The following is a 16,047-nucleotide window of genomic DNA, read 5'->3' as shown; positions in this document are numbered from 1 at the left end:
AAAGGGACAGTAATCTCCGTCACCAGGGAACTTGCAGGTTGCCACCAACAGCATGAAAGTCCTGTTTCCCTCCTTTCTCAGTTGAGACCAGCTCCAGGATCCATATTGACAGAACTGGCAATTGCACTTCTAGCAGAGTAGGACAGGTGGATGGTCTCTGCCACATACAGAATTCTGTCTAGAAGCCTCCACAGTGGTTCCCAGGGGCTTGGAGTCATCTCCTTTTCCACCATTCCCTAATTGTCCCCACCTTCCTGCAGGATTCCAACCACACCAGCCTTTCCCTACTTCTCTGCATGCATCCCACAGCCATGGGCACAGGCCGTAGCCCTGATCCCTGTGGCCCTGAGGCTTCCTGCTCCTCACTCCAAGCCCAGAGGCCAGGGCCTGCTGTGCTGGACTAATCTGGCATCCTTTCTTCTCTCAAGAAGCAAAACACATACTACCTTTTTGCTCCCACACCTCCGTCCACAGTATCGCCCTTCCCAGCACGTACTGCGGCCCACATAGCCTCATGTGTCTGTTCGGCATCCACCACTCCCACCCAGCAAACCCTGCGAAGGCCTTCCTGGATCTCTCACACTTCATGTGCCCAGGAGATGCCTGCTGGTACACAAGCAGCAGAGCCCAGGCCTCAGGGCCCACCACTGAGGGCAGCCAGGCCTCTGCCTTCTCTGACTTAATCCTTTCTTTCTCCAGAGGGAACCCTGGAGCCACAGATTGAAGACCTGATTCGGCGGATTAACGAGCTTCAGCAAGGTAACTCGGGCCAGCTGGGGCCAGCAGACCGTGCCTAGATTTCGAATGCCTCTGCTTTTATCTAGAAAACCCAGTCCAGCTGGGAGGCTGTTAGAAGACGAGCGTGCGATGTTACAGTTGCCGGGAGAAGGGCAAAGTTGCACTCAAGAGTGTCTTCTCTTCCTTGACCCAGCAAAGAAGAAATCCGACGAAGAATTGAGAGAGACCAAAGCTCTCTGGGAGGCCCTGAATAGGGAGTTAGACTCCTGTAAGTGGGGCCAGAAGACACACCCAGAGAGCCTTTGATCACTGCTATTTTTGCGCCTGCCTCAGGGCCTTGGCATGAGCTGATCCCTCTCTGTGATTCTCTGAGCCCACATTATCTAGACGACCTCTCGCTCTGTCGTGTCATTATTCAGCTCTCAGCTCACCTGGCCCTGAAAGTCCTGCTTTGAGGGTTTCATCTCTCTGTCCTCTCATTCTAATGCTTGATGTCTTTCAGGGCCCTTATTCCTGCCTGTTAGTCTTTGTTTCACCCAGTGTAAACTCTGTACATTCTTTCTGGTCTTCACTCCCTTGGCACTTACAGGGACAGTGGGCACAGGAGGGGAGAAGCCAGACTAGGATGGTTCCTGGGCAGATGGGGCAGGGTGGGGCCTCCTCTAGGGCCCTGTGCTGTTGCTTCTTGCATGAAGTCGCCATAGGAACATGGGATGTTGGCCTCGGGCTAAAAGCGTCACTGTGCTTTCCAGTGAATGGCGAGAAAATGCACCTAGAGGAGATCCTGAAGAAAAAGCAAGGTATCCACCGGCTGCCCTGTCTTCCTTGTGGCACCATGCCCCCCACGCTCCCAGACTCAATCCTGGGGCGTCTGCTGAGACCCATGCTCCGATGCTCGCCTCTGCTTGGACCTCTCAGCGGCCTCCTCCCTTCAGGACACACCTGAGCCCTCTAGGGGATGCGGGTGCCCAACTGGACTGGTCGCCCCTTCCCTCTGCCCAGGGCAGGGCCATCCAGCTTCTTCTCTCCACAGAGGCGCTCGTGATCCTCCAGCAGCACCGCCAGGTCCAAGAAGGGGAGACTCCCAGGTAAGAGTCCTGCCCCAGAGCCCCACCTTTTCGCCCAAAGTCATGGACCTCAGATACTCGCTCCTCATAGTCACGTGTTCCTTTATTAAACAATTCCACCCGCTGGTGTTATTCTGTCTTGCCCTGTCAGCTGCCGGCCTTTGCCACCTATTTGTTGCCTTCTGTGTGCTCATCCATGTGCCTACCTGGCCGCATACACCCTCTTATCTTTTCCTCATTTCACCTATTTATATCCACTCACCTAGGTCACCCAATCAGGTAACCGCATCTTCAGCTTCCAACCACGCTTTCATCTTTTCTCCGTCTTCACACTTGTCTCTCTACGCCCCCCACCCCACCCCCTTCAGTTCTTCACCACCCATCCATCCAGGCTCCTGTCTGTCCTTCCGGTGAGCTTTCCCTTATTTCTCCCGCACTCATCATTTCTCTATGGAGGCCTCCTCTCCCTAGAGACCAGGACCTGAAGGTCTGTGCCCAAGGCGCCTCAGGCCAGCTGGCATGTGACTTCCTCCCTTCCTTCAACCCCAAGGTTGATTGTGGAAGAGCAGCAGAAGGATCTGGTGGCCCAGCGCAAGGACCTCTGGGAGTTCCGTGTGAGCCATTGCCACCCCCCCCCCCAAATCACTCCCGTCCTGACCCCCAGAGTCTCTGCTGACCACCCTGGGTCACACCTGCTCAGACCACTGCCATGACAGTGTCCTTGACTCCCTACTCCCTGTGCCTCCAGGCGGCCACGCTGCGCCACTACTCACTGCCACACCGGCGTTGCTCTCGCTGTCCTGACAGTAGCCTGGCAGCACCTGCTTTCTCTAGTGTCCGGGGAGGTCACCTGGCAGTGGCAGGCGGGAGTCCTTACGGAGGCTTCATTCCGCGGGCAGGGCGAGGCACCCGAATGCTATCCCAAGCTGGCAGGGGCAGGCTGGTTGGTGTAGACCCTACCTGGGAAAGTCCGACAGAGCAGGACACCCGAGGAAGGCCCCAGCGCAGGTGGCCACTGTAGACGAAGATGGGGACAGGGAGGAGGCCGCCCAGGTGTGTGGGTCCTGGCGTCCCAGGCAGCGGAGAGGGTGGGAGCGAAGACCCCGGGCTGACCGCGCCGCGAGTTTGCGGAACAGCCCGCAGGAGACGCGGATGGTGAAGCGTGGAGTAAGAGGAGAAAGGAAGTTCGAGGCACCCAGGGACTTGAGCGACTGCGGGGAGCGGGTCTCCAGCCGCGGCAGAACCCTGAGCTCATAGTGAAGTGAAAGATGACCTACAGAAGGTAAGAACCGGCAGACGGGCGAACAAGCTCCTGTGTCCCCGCAGGTGCTGGAGCAGCGACTGGCCCGCGACATCCGCGCCCTGGAGCGCAACCGGGAGCACCTGCGGGCGAACGGTGAGTGGACTCCGGGAGGGGACCCAGGTCCGGCGCTCTGACGACCCCGCCCCTTCTGCAGGGAGCCGGCTGCGAGCGCGGCTGCAGGAGATGGAGCATCGGCTGCGCCCCACGCCGGAGCTCGGAGCCGCCCCAGCAGGGTCTGGCAGGTGAGGCTGCGCCCCGCCCCACTCCGGCCCGCCCCCGCCGCGCCGCTGGGGTTTGGGGCGCCCAGGCCTCTTCCTGCCTTTGAGGCTTTAGCCTCCTGCTCTCACCTCCGCAGGCTATTGGCGGAGCTCCGCAGTTTGGAGGAACCTGGAGAGAGATGGGGCCTGGGGCTGGAGACGAGGGGCCAGGACAGAGCCGGGGAAGACGCGGCGGGGTCGAGGGAACAGGGTGACCCGGCTTCCAGACGTCGGCCAGCAGCCACACTCTCGCCGCTGCAGGCCTGCGACGCAGAGGACGAACCGGAGCCGCAGGCGGAGCCCGCACCGTGAGCAGCAGCAGCACCACCCGCCCGCCCGCCCGCCTTCACGGGGCTTCCCCGAAATAAAGACGCGGTCTTGGGCTGTCCTGGGCTCGGGTGCGTGTGCTGCCTCTGCGGGCTGGCGGGTGGCTCGATGGTCAGGCGGGTGTGCAGGGCAGCAAGACTGGGTTCCCGAGCCACCCCTTTTGCAAGGGTTTGAGGGACCCTGCTGAAGACCCAGGCCAGACCTCGGGTCCCTTGGTGGGCTTCTGTGGTCGCGCACACCTCCAGCCTTTCGCGATAGTCCGCCTGCACTTGTCCCATCAGTGTGGGTTCTCAGCCATACAGTCATGGGTTCCAGGACCTCAAGCACACCACACCCAATGTCCCCGCAGTCCTCGGCTAGGATGGCCAACCTTTGGGTCTCCTGGCTGCCTCTACACCCATCGCCTGCCAGTTAAATATCTCAGAACTGAGCTACAAAGAAACTAGCTAGGAAGAAATGAGAGGAGCCCAAGAAGGGCCAGCTGTGGACAGTGTAGGGCAGGGACGGTGAGGCGGAGAGGTTCTGAGGTCCTCCAGGTGGCCGATCACTGTCCAGGAGGGCCAGGGCACATGTGTCACCAGGACACCAGCGCAGAGGGTCCCAGCTCTGCCTGCCAGCTGTGCGCGTCAGTCAAATTACTTCTCTGGGCTTCACTTCCTTCATCTGCAAAATAAAGGTCACTGCAGGGATTAATTGATAATGTATGGAAAGTTCTTAGTCCTAAGTACTGTCATTAAGAGAATTTTCATTCTCCCAGGAAATCTACACAATAAACAGCATATAGGTTTTGTTGGTAGCGGACCATGTGTGTCCTAACACATGAAGAAACTAAAACTAGGCAAGAACTAACTAGTCCTGTCCTGCAGCCCACATCATTGCTATATCCTCGGCTCCAGGCATACATTCTCCTCCACCCACACCGCCAGCTTGTGGGTGAATGTTGTAGCTTGTGTCACCCCAGGTTGTGTAGCTTTCTAAAGAAAAGAGGGTTATCTTGACTCACTGGAAGTTCAAAGTCGAGGAGCCAGATCCAGCGATCACCTTATGGCCACAGCCGCGAGGTGACACAGAGCATCACATGGCTGGACACACATCTGAGTTTCCTTAAAGTCACCAGAATTCAATGGTGTGCTTCTCTAAGGCCCCACCCTAAGCACTATGGTTGAATTAAGACTCCACCTTCTCACTGCCTTGAGAGGGAATTAAGTGCCAACATATGAAGCCACTGGAGCCTCATAGACTATATTAGAACCAAAGCACGAATTAAAGTTGAAATCCACCTGACTGATGCTTTCAAAGGGCAGCAATTCAAACATGTATTTGTGAAGCGTTTGCCATGTTCCTGCCACTTTGTTGGTCATTGAAAAAGTTCCAGGAAATGTATGAGTCACAGTTGTCATCACGGACCTTGTAGACTCTTCAGGAGAAGAGACCTGTGCAGCGGATGATAGCAGACACTGCAGCATGCTGGTAGGCCTGGAGTCCTGGTTCCTTCCTGGGACTCAGTCCTGCTCCCTTTGTAAGCTTGATGGAGAAATAAGCTGAAAATTGCTCACAAAAGTACTCCATAAAAAGCAAAACATAAGGAAGGCAGTTGTATTGTTTTTTGTTTTTTTTTTTTACCGGGGATTGAACTCAGGCCCTTGCGCTTGCCAGACTAGCACTTATTCTACTGAGCCATCTCCCTGGTCCCAGCAGTTGTATTATTGAATAAGCATTAAACCAGAAGAGAGTGGTTATCATAGGCAACCTGCATAAAAGGATTGCAAAGTCAGGCTGGGGAGATAGCTTAGCAGCATAAGTGCCTGCCTGGCAAGCACAAAGTCCTGAGTTCTGTACCTGGCACTGCATGCTGTGGCACCCCAGAAATGGGCATGATGGTACATGCCTATAATCCCAGTACTAGGGAGGGTGAGACAGAAGGATCACTAGGAGTCTGAACTACAAGGTGAGATCCTGTGTCAAAAATAACAAAACAGGGCCGGGGAGATGGCTCAGTGGAATAAGTGCTCCCTTGGGCAAGCACAAGGGCCTGAGTTCAATCCCCAGTTCCACCAAAACAAACAAAAAAATAAAATAACAAAACAGGGACTAGGGAGACAGCTCAGTAGAATAAGCACATGCCTGGCAAGGGCAGGGTCCTGAGTTCAATCCCCACTACTGCAAAATAAATAAACAAAAATCAATGACATTTGGCAGTTTTGGAGCAGGGCAACACATACACACACACACACACACGCATGCACACACACACTACATTGGCAGTTAGTGTAATCTCTGAGTTTACATTTCAGAGAGGTGGTTTTTGGGTCCTTGAGAAACACCATCCTGCATCATGAAGGTGGAAAGAGGCAGCAAGTGACATGCTAGCTTTTTTAAAAGATTTAAATGCATTTCAAATTGACAACACGTTTCCTTAAGTAGATGTCCTGAGAAATATCAGGGGGTGCCTCTTTCTCTGAGCACCCACATTCCACTCTGGAGCGTGTCCTGTGTGTACTGCTAGTTAATCCTTCTGATATCTCTTCAAAAATGTCAGGGGTGGCAGACACAAAGCGTCTACAATCTGAGGTACAGGATCTCAGGATAAATCCTGGGGGGATTTGACTGACCTTATCAGACCCAAAAACTACAACTCTTGTTGCATAGGTCCTGCTTTATCTTGGTTTTAACCATCCAACAGAAAAGTATAAAAACAAAGTATAAGAAGTAAAATCATGAGCTGTAGGGGACTCAGGTCAACAATTTCTGACATTGCCAGAATAGTATTGGGAAGACCCAATACTATTATGGACTACTGGACTCTTTTAGAATATTTTGCTGAGTTAACACACCTATAATATTCAAATGACGGAACTAAACAAAAAAAGGGGATACAGATGAGTGTCCATTTTGTATCTGTGCATTCAAAGTGGTTAGGATAGATATATAGTTGCATTCTCTAATAGGGATTTGTTCTAATAGTGTTTGTAAATAGGATGTCATGTCTGCATCTTGTACAGCAAAGAACCACTAGGAAGAGAGTATGCAATGTGTTAATTATTGGAACTGTCCTACCAATTTGATTTGAAGCTGTCTCATTGCTATTTGTCTCAATAAAATTATGGGGAAAAAATGTCAGGGGTTGGAGGAGTTCTTTTTCTTATTTTTAACAGGAGAAATGCAGCCTTATATTTCTAATATGCATTTGCTTTGCCCTTACTACCTGAGGTAAGTCAATGCATGTTCATCTGCCATTTTAAAAAAGTTTCTCCCTTGTGGGAAGAGGCAAGAGACCTGTGTCAGTGTCGATAACTTTTAGGCGCCCATCTGTAGGCTTGCAGCAAGTTGATGCTGGGGGCACCTAATCACCTTTGGCCTGGTCAAAGCGTCCCCTCCCTGCATGAGTGTCCATGGGATAGCCCAGGTGTTCCTCAACCCGCTAATCCAGAAACCCAGCACCCTCAGAGTGGCTGGCTGTAAAATAACCTATAGTCAACCCCAGAGTCACGAGCATGGGTTTTTCTTTTGCACATTGTTTCTTTTGCCAATTCACAGGCTCCCCAGAAAGCCACAGGGACAGACCCATGACCTTTCATCTGGGCTCAGATGCACAGACGGCCCCATAAGCCCTCTCTTGTGTTTCCCACTTGCTGATTGAATTTCCTGCTGCCTCCTGACTGGACTTCCCGTCAGTACCCTAACCTCACTCGGCTCAGCCTCACTTCACTGTGTCTCCTGTGACAGACACACCCAAACCCAGCCCTCTTCCAGTCAGGGTTTTCCTAAACAGTGGCTACCTCCTTGGTAGGAATAAACTGGACACCAGTGAGATAACACTCAAAGGCTGGTTAAGGGTCTGATACCAGGCATGCTATGAACACTCATGACTTTGCTTCCTGTCAGGCATGGGGAGAGTTAATAGCTACCCTACACAGACACCCCAAGACCCAATTAAAGAAAAGTCCAGAGTTGAGTTATTTGCCTGCCAAAAGAGTCTGGACCACCTGAGACACAGTCGTGTGTTCCTGACTGCAAGCACCGGAACACCTGTGGCACACCTGTAGATTTGCCTCAACCCACTGATCTTAGAGCAGGCTGGGCACCAGAATCAGTAGCGGCACTGGGAAAACAGTGATGCTGTATCTTGATGTTCCCCCCCCAGCCCCCCAGGTCTCATGCAGCCATAGGTGGGGCATTTCCAAGCTGGCTGCATCTAGAGTGCGGAAGGTGAGTTAAGGGCGTGTCCACTGATTGGTGTAGCGCAGTTCTGGCGTGGATAATAGGAAGGCCCACCTGGTGTGGGCGGTACCAACCAATAGGCTTGTAGCCTGGAGGGGAAGGAAGGCAAGGGGAGCATTGATGGGGCTACGGTGCTGCCTTCTTGCCTGCCTTGCTGCGGACTGATGCCCCTTTGCCTTGGAGCCAGCCGACCATGGACTAAAGCCTCTGCAAACACAGGTAAAGCAAGCCTTTCCTCTTTTAACTTCAGGGTGCTGAGTGTCTTGTCCCAGTAATGAGAAAATGACTAAGATGCCCAGAATTGTTTTTAGAGAGTGCGATTCAACCAGTCTGGGATAGGGCCCAGGGCTGAGTATATTTACTTTAAAACTTTCCAGCCAGTGATGTACTCTTGGCAATGCAACCACTTACCCAGAAATAAGAAATAACGGTTCTAGTATTGACTAAGGTAGTGCTTTCTGGGCTAGAAACGTCAGTCTCACCTGGGAACCTACAAAAACTGCAAACAGCTGGATCCTGGCCCGGGCCTATTGCCTTAGACGTTCTGCTGGGTTTATCAGCCCCAACAGATGATTCCAATGCTTAGGCTTGAGGTGCCCTGAACTATCACACCAGCGAGCGTCTGCATATTTCCACTTTCTCATGGCTGTCCTTGTGGGTGAGTTAAAAGTTAGAAGACAGCCTTTGGAGACTGAATCTTCAGGTCCAAGCCTGAGTGCTCATATTTAAAACTGCATCCCGGGACAAATTTGTTTCCTATCTAAACTCCAGTTATCTCACCTGTAAGCCAGAAATTAAGGCAATCACTCTAGTAAAATTGTTGGGCAAAATAAGGTATTGGTTTCCTCCCCTTCCTCACTAAGGGCATTCTGAATTTACATGTGATAGGAGTGATACACATTTCTGTGTGTTCAGCCAGGACTCCACCTAGGAATACTGAAGCTGTCTACGAAAGCAAAATTGACTTACCAGCAGCTTACATCAGTGTTTCTGGGGTGTCTTGTGTGATCTACGTAGTCCAGGTGACTGTTTTAATAATACTGAATCATGCAGGCAGGGTGTTATTCTCCTTTCAGGATTTTAGCATGCTGAAAAAAAAAAAAAAAAAAAAACTTATTTTTACTTACAATGCCTGAAACACATCCACAAGCTTCTAGTATCCCCTTTGGAAAGAAGAGCCTTGTGTTGCAAGCAACTATATTTTCCTAGAATGTAGCATAATTGCCCTACATCCCTATATAGTTTGCATTTCTTTCTAGAGGTAATTGCTGCTTCATGAGTTTCTTGTTCTCTGAAAGGAATCTTAGACTACATTAGTGTACTCAACATGGCTGTGGCCCAAGAGGGCATGCGCCGAAGACTCTGGTTTCACACACAAGGATCTTTAACAGAAATCACAGCCTCATCACAAAGAACAAGGAAGACAGGGCAGAACACGTGCAATCATGGGATAAATGTGAGTAATTTACCTTGCGCTGAAAGACCAGTGTCAGCGTGTAAAACATTGTGCAGATGTTCTTATGAAAGGGATGCAGCACACCTAGATGACATGGCATGAGAGTGTTTATGATGCCGTCATATTGGCTTTTCATCATGGTGATCAAATATCTGAGAAAAACAGCTCAGGGGAGGAAAGGCTTAGTGTGGCCCATGGTTTCAGAGGTTTCATTCCAAGGTCCAACTCCACTGCTCCAAAGTCTGTGTGGACGCAGCTGCACCAGGCAGGAGGATGTGGCAAAAGAACACTGCTCAGCTCGTGGGAGCCAGGAAACCGGGAAAGGCAGACAAGTCAGAGCCGAGGGCGCCGTAGCCAGTTACTGTCCCCAAGTTCAAGCTTCCTCTTCCTGCCACCTCCCAGGAATGCCATCCAATTTTAATCTCTAGCAACCAATCACCCCATAATAGGGCCCTCAGGCTCCAGCCATTCACTCTGAACACATGAACTTTTGGGGATACATTTTAGGTAGGAGCCATGATGCATGATTTTAAAACATGTCACGTTATTAATCTCACTGCTAGAATACTAGTGCCTCAAGGACAAGCATTGTGGTGCTGCTGGTACAGTCCTGACAGAGCATTTTCTAAAGGTGCTAAATAGGTTATTAACAAAATAAAGCCTATCAAGCAGGGAGAAGTGCTAGAATCCTAGACTTTGAAATCTGTGTTACATGAGTTGAGGCCAAAGGACCTGAGGGTGTTGTGAAGGAGAAAGACCTGGACACTCCTGTGACATAATTGTCCAAGCAAGGGGTCTGGATCCCAGACTCCATTCTTTCATACATTCTTCAGTAAAGACCTATCAAACAGCTTCACGAGCTGCTAAGTGTTCTAGGCTCTAGAAACACAGGCATGAGTAAGGATTCTGCCCCAACGGAAGGGACTCTGGAAAAATCAGGGAAGAGAGTTATTCTACAGATACTTACATCAATAATATGATGGCACTATGGAAGACATTTTGGAAGACTGATAGCACTCCCAGTGAGATCACTGGAGTCCTCTCCTGTTTTAGGGAAGCCAGTGCAGGTTGTCCTAAGGAGGTGACAGTCAAACTGAGAAAAAAGACCAGGACATGCCTCAACGTGGTGTGCGCCCTTGTGGGAGCACACAGGGGTTATCCTGATCAGAAGTGGTAGCACAAGAGAGGCTGCTTGTCCATTTGAGAAATAGCCTTGGATCGCAACAGCATGGTAAGACAAAGAAAGGGAAACCCAGTGGGGCTTAGATGGAGGGCGGGGAAGCGCGTATGCTCAGGGGCATTAGATTTGCCTAATGGCGAGCTTTATTGTGTGACGTTCATGGTGATGTTATTTCTCATTTATTTTAATTCTCCTGACAACTAGCTCTCATTTCCCCATCTTAATAAGCAAAGGAACCAAAAGTTCAGGGTGATTTTTGTGTTTTTATCCCAAGTTGGAAGTGGAACATAGGAACCTAGTTATGTCAACCTTAGGCCCCAAAATCTGTAGACCTTGTGCCTTGGTGGGTCTGCTGAATGTCTCTGGGAGATAACATTTTATATTTGAATAACTGGAAGCTACAGTCTATCTAGAAATAGTCTTCTAAATTCCCTTTACACCTAATGGCCGTTGGATGATGTTTTAAATGAAGGTGTAGCTGATAAATGTTCACCAAAATACCTCAAGACCTTTGTGCTATAAACCATCCAGGAACGATACTATGACTGTCATTGTCTAATAAATCTCACACCATGTATTTCAGAAATTCAAAATAAGTTGATGGCTCTTTAGTTTGATAATAATTACTTTTAAAATGTCAAAGGCCCTTTTCCAATAGCTGGCTTTCAGTCAACCTGGTGTTCATTTCATTGAACTGAAGTTGCCATCTGAATGATTTACTGAAACTGGCTCATTTCAGATGTTGTGTAGATGTCTCAAGAAGGAAATATGCCTTGATTACATAAAGACTAATGATGTTATGCAAGGTACTTTGGAGAAGTGTAGAGGCTCTCCACCAACTTCCCTAAGGTGTTCGTGTTGTAGTTCTTTGACTGCGTTTTGCCAAGACAAGCATCTGAAAGTTCTAAGCAGAATTCATGGTATAAGTAATTACCTACCAATATCTGCTGGGTGCTTTCCACATCCATCTTCTTGTCATTTTTTTTTCTCAGTGCTGCCTTTCTAGCCCAGATGTCATTGTCACTTGCCTGGCTAATGTATGACCCTCATTTCTCCTCTGCCTCTACTCTAACCTATTCTCATTCATCAACAACAATGGAGTCAGAACAAATAAAACCATAGATCTTTATAACTTTGGCAACTTACCGTGAACTACAGGGTCAAGTCTTAGACCCCTGCTCCAGAACACAGTAGTCTTAGGCCAGTCTGCCTTTCTAGCTCTGCATTGCCCTGATAGCCCTTGCCTGTGCACCTCCAAATTATGCCAGGTAGAATTTCAGTGTTGTGTTTTTACATGTACTTACTTTGGACACCTTACATTTTCATATATTTATTCACTTCTTTAATTTCTTCCTCTGAGAAGCGTGTGTTCATCTCAGATGCCCATTTCTGGATTGGGTCTTTAAATTTTGGGGCCCTAGTGTTTTTTAGTTCTTTATAAATTCTAGAGAAAAGACCTTTGTCTGAATACTTATTTGTCATGATTTTTTCCAAATTTGTGGGTTGCCTTTTCACTTTGTTGGTAATTTCTTTTGATGTGAAATAACTTCTCAGTAAGAACAGGTCCCAGTTGTTAATTCTTTCAACTGTTTCCCGTGCGATTTGATTCCTGTCCATGAGCTCTTTGCCTACCCCTATGTCTTCAAGAGTTCCTCCCACTTTCTCTTCCAGGAGATTTAGTGTCTCTGCCTTAATGTTTAGATCTTTAATCCATTGGACACCTTACATTTTTAACTGGTATGGGGAAAATTATACATATTTATGGAGTCTCATTCTATTTTGATACATGTATGCATTATACAATATTCTGTGAGGATAAGCATACCTACCTCCTTATTTATCATGTCTTGGCATTGAAATTATTCAAAGTGATTTCTTGCAGCTTCTTTGAAATATACGCGCATTGTTCTTGTTGTCACTAGGGCACAGGAGCTTATTTGTCCTCGCTACAACTTAGTGCCAGTCCATCCCTTCCTCAAGGTCTCTGGCCTCTGCCAACCACTATTCTGCTCTTGGTTTCTACAGATTCCACATATGTGAAGAAGTTAACTTTTTGGGATCCTACATCTGTGAGAAAGTGCATGCAATTTGTCTTTCACTGTCTGGTTTATATTACTGAACATGATGCCCTCTGGTTCTATTCCTGTTGCTACAGATGATGCTGTTTCATACTGATTCAAGCTGATCCATATTCCACTGTCAGCAAGTGCAAGTCCTTCCCTCATCACTTGCTAGACACTTAGGTTGATTCCCTTTCTTGGCTCCTATGAGCAGATGTAGCCGACAGGTCTTGATTTCATTTCCTTTGGGGATATACACAGTAGTGGGAATGCTGGATCACATGATAGTTCTTTTTTAAAGTTTTCTGAGAGCACCCCATACTACTTTCCATCTTGTCAGCACTAATTTACATTCCCACTAGAGGCCGTGGTAAGTTAGGGTCATTTTTCTCCAACGCTGGCCAGCACATATGCTTTATTGGGGGTCTTCTTAATAGAGGCCATTCTAGCAGGTATGAGATGACAATCTCACTGTAGTTTTAATTTACATTTCCCTAATGAGTATTAATGTTGTGCATTTTTCGTGTACCCATTAGAACTCTATTCTGTTGGCCAGTATGGCCCAGTTTTCACTCATTTTTTTCTATTGAGATCATTTTTTTCTATTGAGTTGAGTCCTTATGTACTCTAGATAATAACTCTTTGTCAGATTTATAGTTCACAAATATTTTCTCACACTCAATAGTTATAATTTCACTGTGTGGATATTTTATACTTTAATGGAACCCCATTTGGCTGTTTTTGTTTTTGCTGCCTGTGTCTTAGGAATCCTCTCCAAAACATCCTCACATAACCAGTATCATAAAGCTTCCCCCTGTGTTTGCCTGTGGTAATTTTCTAGATTCAGGTCTTACACTTAATACTTTAATGCATTTGGAGTTGATTTTTTTAAAATATGATGAGGGGTAGGAGTCTAGTTTTACTCTTCTGCATATGGATACAAGTTTTCTCAGCACTATCTATTGCAGAGATTGATTTTTTCCCCCAACTGGATGTTCTTGGCATCTTTGTCCAATATCAGCTGACTGCAGATGTGTAAATTTACTTTTAATGTCTTTATTCTTTTCATTGTCTATGTGCCTTTTATTCCAGTGTCCCATCACTTTTGATTACTATAGTTTTAAGGTATATTTTGAAATTAGGTGGTGTAGAACTTTCTGCTTTGTGTTTTTTGCATAGAATTGCTTTGTCTCTTTAGGGGATTTTGTGTGTGGTTGGTTTGGTAAAGATATATGGATTATTGGGCTAGGGAGATAGCTCAGTGGTCTAAGTGCCTGCTTGGCAAGTGTAAGAACCAGAGTTCAATCCCCAATACTGCATACCATGCTGGCCCTGGAACCTTGGGTGTGCTCTGCCACCCCAAAACTGGGTGTGGTGGCACATGCCTGTAACCCCAGAGCTGATGAGGCTGAGACAGTAGGATCACTAGAAGTTTAAACTATGTAGTGAGGCCCTGTATAAAATAATTAAGTGAATTTTTTTTTAAAATTCTGGATTGTTCTATGAAGAACAATCATAGAACTACAGTAGTAGTAGTGCTTTGATATAGATTGCCCTGATCTGTAGATTGCTAAGGGTAGTACAGATCCTTTAACCAATTGTATTCTTCTAATTCATCAACATAGTGTTTCTCTCTGTGTGTGTGTGTGTGTGTGTGTGTGTGTTTGTTTTCATCAATATTTTAGCCTTTGTCACACAGATATTTTACCTCTCTAGTCGACTTCCTCTGGTTCATTTTGGATGCCCTTTATTTCTTTTTCTGGGTGGATTACTCTGGTTAGCGACTGTAGTATTGTAGTGAGAACTGCTGAAAGTGGAAATCCTGGCATTTTTCTATAGCTGAGAAAATTTTCCATTTTTTTCTCTTTCACATGAGGTAAGCTGTGTGCTTGTTACAAATGGTCTGTATTATTTTGAGGTACATTCTTTCCATACCTAATGTGTTTAGAATTCTTATGAAGGAACGCTGAGTGTTTTGTTTTGCTTTGCGAGATATTAGGGATTAAATTTAAACCTTCATAATGAGCTACATCTCCAGAATTTTTTTTTTTTGTTTTTCGTTTTTATTTTGAGACAGCGTCTTTCTAGGTTTTCCAGGCTAGGCTTGAACTTGCAGCCCCCCTGCCTCAGCCTCCCAGATATCTGGGCTTACAGGCTTCTGCTGCCATGCCCACCTAGGGATGCTGAAGTTGATGAAATGCTCTGTCTGTGGAGATGCTCACATGATTTTTGCTTTTCCTTCTGTTGATAACGCGTATTGCATTCATTGGCTTATGTCTTAGTCATTTTCCTAGTTGCTACAGCTAAACACCACACACCCACAGCCTGATGGAGGAGGTGTTTAATTTGGTTTGTTTCAGACATTTCAGTTCATGTTTGTGGGAGACGGGAGCATGGGAGAAGAAAAACTGCTCCCCTGCTTGCCAGCCAGGAAGTAGACAGAGAAGGGAAGGGTCAGGGAGGGAGGTATGGTCCTCTGGTTCATGCCCCCAGAGATCCACCTCTTTTAGCCAGACCCTGTCCCCCAGTAGCAAGTCTGCTGCATTGTCCCAATTTTATTTTGAAATTTATTTATTTATGCATTTATTTGCTACTGGGTCTCACTATGCAGCTTGAGCTTGTAGCAATCCTCCTGTCTCAGCCTCCCCAGCACTGGGATTACAGGTGTGCACCCCCACATCTGGTTTCAGTGGCCAGCTCGGCATAGGGCCAGCACAACATATGGTAGTGGGGATCAAACCTGGATCCTTGTTTTTGCCAGGCAGGCACTTAGACCGCTGGCACTATTTCCCCAACCCCCATTGTCCCAATTTTCAATGACCCTCCAAAGTCCTTACCTCTGAGGGCCTCCCAGGAGGCTTGTAGGGGACACCTGGGTGTAAACACAAGCAGTCTGCATTTGCTGAGCCATCCCTGTATCTCTGGGATGGATCTCGTTAGATCATGGTGAACAGTGTTGTTACTGTGCCGCTGGGCTTGCTTTGCTGGTCTTTTTTGGGTTTTGCATGTATGTTACTAAGGGATATTGATTAGTAGCTTACGTGTGTGTGTGTTTGTGTGTACGTGTGCATGTGTGTGTCCTTGTTTGCTTTTGGTGTCCGGATAATGCAAGATGAAAAGATTCTAATAAATGTTTGGATGTGTGGTTGAAGTGGCTTCTACCTTATTATTCTGTAGTATTTAGAAATAAAGCAACATGTGTTACCTCAGAATGCATAAATATTTATTTCAGCGTATGAATAACATTTACAGTTGCTTTCTGGTGAAGTTGTTTAACTTGCCACCACCAATAACAACAGCTCCCCATGACATCCATACTGCAGAATCCTGCGTGCCTCATAAACAGCTTCAAAGATCAGAAAGAAAACTCGGCACAAAGTGCAGTTTATGTTTAGCTGCAGGGGTCTGTGTAGCAGAGGGCATTGTGACATAACTGGG

General features: G+C 47.6%; 1 protein-coding gene across 1 annotated transcript in view; it reads left to right on the top strand.

The window, feature by feature from the left end:
- Syce1l (synaptonemal complex central element protein 1 like) overlaps window positions 1-4,341 on the top strand; it is a 12,229-nt gene extending 7,888 nt beyond the window's left edge. The window contains exons 3-10 of the mRNA XM_004625986.2: window positions 700-759; window positions 932-1,006; window positions 1,491-1,538; window positions 1,772-1,826; window positions 2,356-2,419; window positions 3,132-3,201; window positions 3,263-3,350; window positions 3,464-4,341. Of these exons, the coding sequence (XP_004626043.2) occupies window positions 700-759; window positions 932-1,006; window positions 1,491-1,538; window positions 1,772-1,826; window positions 2,356-2,419; window positions 3,132-3,201; window positions 3,263-3,350; window positions 3,464-3,677 (674 nt within the window). The 3' untranslated portion in view covers window positions 3,678-4,341. The remainder of the gene's footprint in view (window positions 1-699; window positions 760-931; window positions 1,007-1,490; window positions 1,539-1,771; window positions 1,827-2,355; window positions 2,420-3,131; window positions 3,202-3,262; window positions 3,351-3,463) is intronic.
- Window positions 4,342-16,047: the final 11,706 nt, after the last annotated feature.

The sequence above is a fragment of the Octodon degus genome, unplaced genomic scaffold (assembly GCF_000260255.1).
Source record: "Octodon degus isolate 3935 unplaced genomic scaffold, OctDeg1.0 scaffold00011, whole genome shotgun sequence".
Lineage (NCBI taxonomy): Eukaryota > Metazoa > Chordata > Mammalia > Rodentia > Octodontidae > Octodon > Octodon degus.
Note: the sequence above shows the minus strand (reverse complement) of the source record. Positions and strands in the feature narration are given on the sequence as shown.